The sequence below is a fragment of the Haemorhous mexicanus genome, chromosome 1 (genome assembly GCF_027477595.1).
Source record: "Haemorhous mexicanus isolate bHaeMex1 chromosome 1, bHaeMex1.pri, whole genome shotgun sequence".
In the NCBI taxonomy this organism is placed as follows: Eukaryota; Metazoa; Chordata; class Aves; order Passeriformes; family Fringillidae; genus Haemorhous; species Haemorhous mexicanus.
This window is the reverse complement of record NC_082341.1, coordinates 26,240,900-26,247,256: the sequence shown is the minus strand read 5'-3', so window position 1 is coordinate 26,247,256 and position 6,357 is coordinate 26,240,900. Positions and strand designations below refer to the sequence as shown.

Sequence of the window (6,357 nt, the reverse complement as noted above, 5' to 3'; positions counted from 1 at the left end):
GTTTTTCAGATCAGTTGTCTATGCTTTAGGCTGGTTTTACTGCAAGCTTAGCAGATATTTTTTAATCCATTTTCTTCCACAATTCTCTAACACATGATTTTCAGAGTAGCTTATGATATTCTACTAGAATTGCAACTTATAACACAGAGTTCAGAACTCATGACGGTGTCATGATTCAATCATAGTAAAACTGCCCTCGGACCAAAAGACTTGAAGAGTAATTTTAAATTTCTGTGCTAATATGTATCAGAACACAACAAAATTTTCATTCTCCTCTCCTATAAAGGGAGTTTGAATATTTCTAAGTTTGCTGTAAGTTACTACAGTAATTTTTGATGTTTTCTGACAGCATTCCTTTTTAAGTAAGAGCAAACTTTGAAAAACAATATCTGTGTAAAGATGAATTTATTAGTTTGCTTACTATCAGTGTAAGGGGAAGAAGGGAAAAAGGGATAAAATTTTACAGGTGATTTCATAAGGAGAGAAGATAATAAATTTTCTGCCCCAGGCTGAAATATTTTGGTGAAATTAACAAGTGAAAGCCTTACAGATCACCACCACTGTTTAGAACTTTGATCAGTGATTTTTGCAGGTTTTTTTACAAACCATCCATTGCCTAGATCTTGGACTCCTTTTTTCAAAAGCACAGGAACTGACGCATAAATAATATCACTGATCCATGCAGGGCAATTTTAATATACTGATACTTGCTCAAGTGCATGATCCATGTATTTTTCCACCAGAAATAATTGATTCCATTAAAATATCTCTATCTGCGATTCTCTATGAAGTGAAAATAAGAGCCAAAGCAACACTTAAAAGTTTAAAAATAAAGGGTGAACAGAAACAGTCTCTTCACTTCTTAAAAATAAGTAACTTAATCTTCTTTAATCCTAAAAATATACCTTTAGAGATATACATCTTTATTACTCCTAGAATTAGTGAGCTATAGTGTGGCAACATTTGCCTGGCCTAGCACTCCGTTAAGGCATTGTTTGTGTGCAAGACTCAGACACTCATACATACATTGTTTAACTGACTTAACACATTCATGTTCATTAAAATCCTTTTCCAAATGACAAAACCAAAATCATTCTTTAACAAAGTTAGTAAACACAAAATATTCCCCAGATAGATTGAATGAAATGCAATGAACTAGCACCTAAGTAATACATTATCTGTTCTGGTATTAGGTCACTGTTTCACAACTCAATCACCAAAAGAACTCTTTCAAGTTCAAACTCAACAATGCTTATGAAGAATAGCAAATTCTTCAAAGGCTTAGACTAATTAATAGAATGAATGACTGTGACAGAGACAGATAAAATACCAACAACCACAATTAATAGGATCAAATATTGCATGATGAATAGTTCCTTTTTGTATGGATGCTACCTGAAAAGTGGAAAAATATTTATATATGAATGGAATGTATATGTTCCATATATTTATGAGAAGTTTTAGAAAATATAGAAAATAATTAAACTGTACCAGCAATAGTATTTCACATCAATTTTCCAGGAATATAAACGAACCATATAATGCTCAATTGTAATACAGATTGCTAAGACTATTGATTATATTTAACAACGAAATTCTACATACTATTAAATGGAAATTTATATTGAAATCAATAGCAAAATTTCCATTGATTTAATAGACCCAAGATCTAACTATTGGCAACAACACAAATAAATTTATGGTTTCTATTCATAACAATTACTTTTCATAGAGCACAAGGGATAAATACTACCAATTAAATCACGATCCCTGTTAAAAGAAAAAGAAAAAATGTGCCAGCATATTCCTGAATGAGATCAGAATATGGACTACATAGGTTGGAAAATTTCTCTCTCCAAACCTAGACATGGTCTGGGGCCACAATTTTGTCCTGGGAAATGTCATACACAATAAAGAAATTCCCACTGGCATATCTATTCAAAGAAGCCAAAGCAATAATAATATGAAAGTCTCCTAGCGGTACATCAGTGGGAAAACATTTACTTTCAATAACATTATCCATTTGCTTTGTTCCATTCTCATTTAGGTTCTGCACATTTCAGCAAAAGAGGTCCTCAACTGGTAGTTACTTTGAACTTTTCTGTTCTTGAAACACTAGTGGCGTGTTTATTGGGATTCTGGAGAAGGTGACCTGCATTTGCATCTGCAGCTGTGACCTAAGAGCACAGAACATGGGGGCAAGGGTGGAAGGGGAAAGAAAACATTTCCAGGAATGATAATTCTGAAAGATATGATATGAAATACTGAGTTCTTTGGGCAGCCTTCTTTTAGGCAAGGACTTCTTGCAGTTGCTGGTTTTCTGGATGTTGGGGGTAAAGTATGCCACTATCCACAAAAAATATACATATAAAAAAGCTATGAGCTTTTTCTTACAGGAAGAAAATTCCTAATACAATAAAAAGGGATCTCTTCATTCCATAGAGATCAGGACCTCACAGGAGGCTAGAATTAAGGCAAAGACAGGCCTTTGTACACAGAGAGTGGCTCTATGTTTTCCCACTTCTAAATTATAATGACTCATTTTAAACAAAGCCCTGCACCTGAAATTTCTTATCGGAGTGGGGGCTTCTGCTTGAACTAGCAAGACTTTCAGTAATATGATCTGCTTGCTAGGAAAAGGGCTCAAGAAAGTTTCATGTATTCAACATATATATGTATTTGCACACTCACACACACACATGTACTTATACACACACAAATATGCACACACACAAATTCATAAATAGATGTCTATATATGTACATATGTAAAGGGACAATATTGAAAATCATATTAGACTTGGAGTATTACCTGCTTGTCAGAACTATTTAAACTACTATCTACACAGTACATATTGAAACTCAACTTTAAGATTTTTTATTTTTATGTACAGTTCATTTTTTTCCTCTGGAAATAAAATATCTAAATACAGACAGACTGTAATGTTGTATATGTATAGCTTTCAACAATACTTCAGCTGAATAAATGCTTTGTACATAGTTCTGTCTTTTAATGGAGTTTACAGCTACATTGATAAAATGGATTCCTCATTTCCTTGATTGTTTTAAACAATAACAAGCAGAGAGACAATTACAAGTTAATATTAATAAGCAGCTCAAATAACACTGGTTAAATTATGTACAATACAAACCATTCATACAAATGAAGACTAGGATATTGAATTTGTTACAATATTTTGTAATAAAGATAAGACAGCCACTTATAACTTACATGTTCTCCGCCAGGCATTTTCCTTCTTAGAGATCAATTCCAGTTTTTAAGTAGTTTAGCTGGCCTAAACTCTAACAAGTTTAAAGAATCAGAGCTTAAAGAGTCAGAGAAACATTAAACCAGAAAGTCTGCTCACATGTAAATTCCAAATGCTTGCCCATCTTTACTAGAAACAGGCTTGCTCCATGGAAAAAGAGCCACCAACACCACCTTGAATGTGCCTACTGTGTGCTGGGAAAAGTCACGACACTTTGCTGTGTTCATATAATACGGAATACTGAACTCTAAACACACTTTTTCCCCATTTTAACAAGTACTTATTCCTACAGTATTATTTACCAGTACAGCTGCTCCAAGCAGTAGAATGCATGAGTGGGGATTATTGATTGGCATGTACTCAAAGGACTTTCAAGGAGATTTCCATAACAGTCTGCCTTAGAAACCTTGTACTGTCTAGTTAATCCATTTTGCTTGATGATAGGTTATGCTGAATCCTCAGATGTCAGACAATGAAAGATTTCTTAACAGGAATCTCAATAATGTGAGCAGAAAAGTGTGCGTGTGTGTCTCTGTGTATGTGCATGGTTTTATTTCAAATCCATAGTGATTTACACCTAGATGGATACATGGAGCTGACTGGGCAAAAATTACATTAGATTGTTTTCCACTAACATATTTGCAGCCATTTGACATCAGCAGCAGCAGGTAGACACATTCCAGGCAATAGATGTGGCCTTCTTCCTTGAGGTTACAGCCCTGTTATTCGACCTCTTTTATTCCCCAGGCTTCAGTCTCAGACACAAGTTGGTCCTCACCCTGAAGGGAAGTAGGGTGTGTCACTGTGGTAGTTGTAATCAGGACACACCTTCTGTACTAGTTTATAATCTGTACTATAAAAGGAAATGTAAATACAGATTACTTTAAAGGGCTTGGAGCAGAGCCATGACACGTGGCTCTGGGTCTGCTCCTGATAACAGGTTTTTGAAGGGTCATAGTTGCAGAGTGTATTCTTGGTAGCCTTGTCAACCTTTTCGTACTCGATTCGACAGTTAAAGGACTTGGAATCTTTGGCATCAATCACTGTCTGTTGTGCCAAGTCAAATTCCACTATTTTTGTAGGGGGCACTAGGCTCACAGATACATTCCCTTGACCAGTGGAGTTATGCCTGAAGTAAACACTAAACGTCCCATTGCCATGGTCAACGATTTTCCCTGTTATTAACAGATTTAGCTTCACAGTCTTGATGTTGGAATGAAAATCTCCCCAGCCAAACATTTTCTTAAATTTCCCAGTCTTGACGATGGGCCGTCTCTTTGCTCTGGGCCGAGGCTCTTGCAGATCTGTGGAGTTCCTCAGCCAGTCCCAGAGATCTTGCTCAGAATAAGTTTCTGGGGCATCGTATCGCAGGTCCAAATCTGTATCATTTTCCTTTCCACGAAAAGTCTGTGACAGCAGTCGGCTGATGGACAAGTCTTTGCTGCTTTCTGTCCATATGTGCTTTAGTGTGGATTTGGAGCTTCCTGATTTTAGAAGTTCTGTTTTTCCTCCATTTGTTAAATTTGCACAGGTAACCTGAAAAAGAAGGGAAGAAGAAAGAAACAATATATTGAGATATGTGATACAAACCCCATCATTTCTACCTGAGACCAAAATAACCAGATTTCTTACTCATAGAGAAATATTTTTTGAGAGATTAAAGTGTACCTCTCTACTCAGTAAACCAAAATATCTGTTTTCCTATACTTTCCAAGTAGTTATTACTCAATTCTTTGCCAGTTTTTTTTAATTGGCCTTCAGATTTAATCACAGAAATTCACATTATTTGTCTGTTATGACGTCTGTAAGTGATGAGTGAGTAACAAAAACTGAGTTACACCATCTTGTCATCTTTCAGGCTTTATGTGGCATCTCAGAGTGAAGTGTTCATGCTTGAATGTTCACTCTGCAAGGTTGCTGTGTCTTCCACCCTCAGAGACACATTCATTTACTTTTGCTGCCCCTGGAGTCCACTGTCAGGGTGCTGTCTTGGTGGTGCCAGCCTGACCATGCTTGGAGTCCATGTCATTATGAATCTAATAATAATAATACAATTTCCCTATTCCTTTTATGAATACTCATTGGTCTATGTTCTTGACAGGGATCTTCAGTCACAACTACAATGTTAATGACAGAATAATGAAAATTTAAATGATTTTTGAGTTGACAGCTGTACATACAGTGTACTCCACATCAGTTAATGCAGGAGGAGTCACAGCCTTTTCTAACAAACCCTTACAGACCAACTACTCGCTTCCCTCATCTGTATCTACTAAGACAAGCATTTCTCCTTTCTTGCTTTGCTTCTTTTTTCACCATTTCCTCCCCAAATTAAATAAAGATCTGTGTAAGACAGAAAGCTTTTTGTATATTTACAAAAAAAAAAAAAAAAAAAAAAATAGAGGCACCACTTTAAAAGCAGTAATAAAAAACCCTGCAAAATCACATTTTAAAAGAACAGAAGATCTTGTAGCAAATTCCTACAAAATCTCATCTTTCAGACACAGTTTTTCACAAAATTTACTGTCAGAGCAATTTGTCTTATTTATATTTTTTTCTCTTTGCTTTAATTGAGTGGAAAACAGAGAACAGATGCAGGCTCGCAGCTGTCTAACATGCAGCACTGGCAGAGAGCTCTGACAGAGCGTACCTGGGAGGGCTGGAATTTGTGCAGGGTGAATGGAAAGGGACTGACAACATGTGTAGTCCCATTCCCCCTAAAATTTGCACGACACACACTGCCCAATTTTTTAACATTTGCACTGCTCTGAAGAGGCCATCAAGTTTCTTGTTTTCCTTTTCATGGCTACATATGAGATTCCAGATATGCCTGTTTTATTTCTCTGTGTTCTGGCACTGATTTATGTGCTTCTATCATACTTGCAGTTATATTTTTCTCTTCACCTAAAAATGAATTGAGTGCATTCCATACCTAGGAAACCCATTGGAAACCAGAAAGTATTTAAATCATGTCCCCTCCCTACTGGTACAACTGGAGGTATATGTCACAAAGGATATCTATCACAGCATGGCCTTTTCATTTCTTAACAATCATGAAATTGAAACACACTTTCATTAGCTTCAGTAGT

General features: G+C 36.0%; 1 protein-coding gene across 1 annotated transcript in view; it reads right to left on the bottom strand.

The window, feature by feature from the left end:
* Positions 1-2,910: 2,910 nt before the first annotated feature.
* NXPH1 (neurexophilin 1) overlaps positions 2,911-6,357 on the bottom strand; it is a 137,288-nt gene continuing 133,841 nt past the window's right edge. The window contains exon 2 of the mRNA XM_059866383.1: positions 2,911-4,804. Within this exon, the coding sequence (XP_059722366.1) occupies positions 4,043-4,804 (762 nt within the window). The 3' untranslated portion in view covers positions 2,911-4,042. The remainder of the gene's footprint in view (positions 4,805-6,357) is intronic.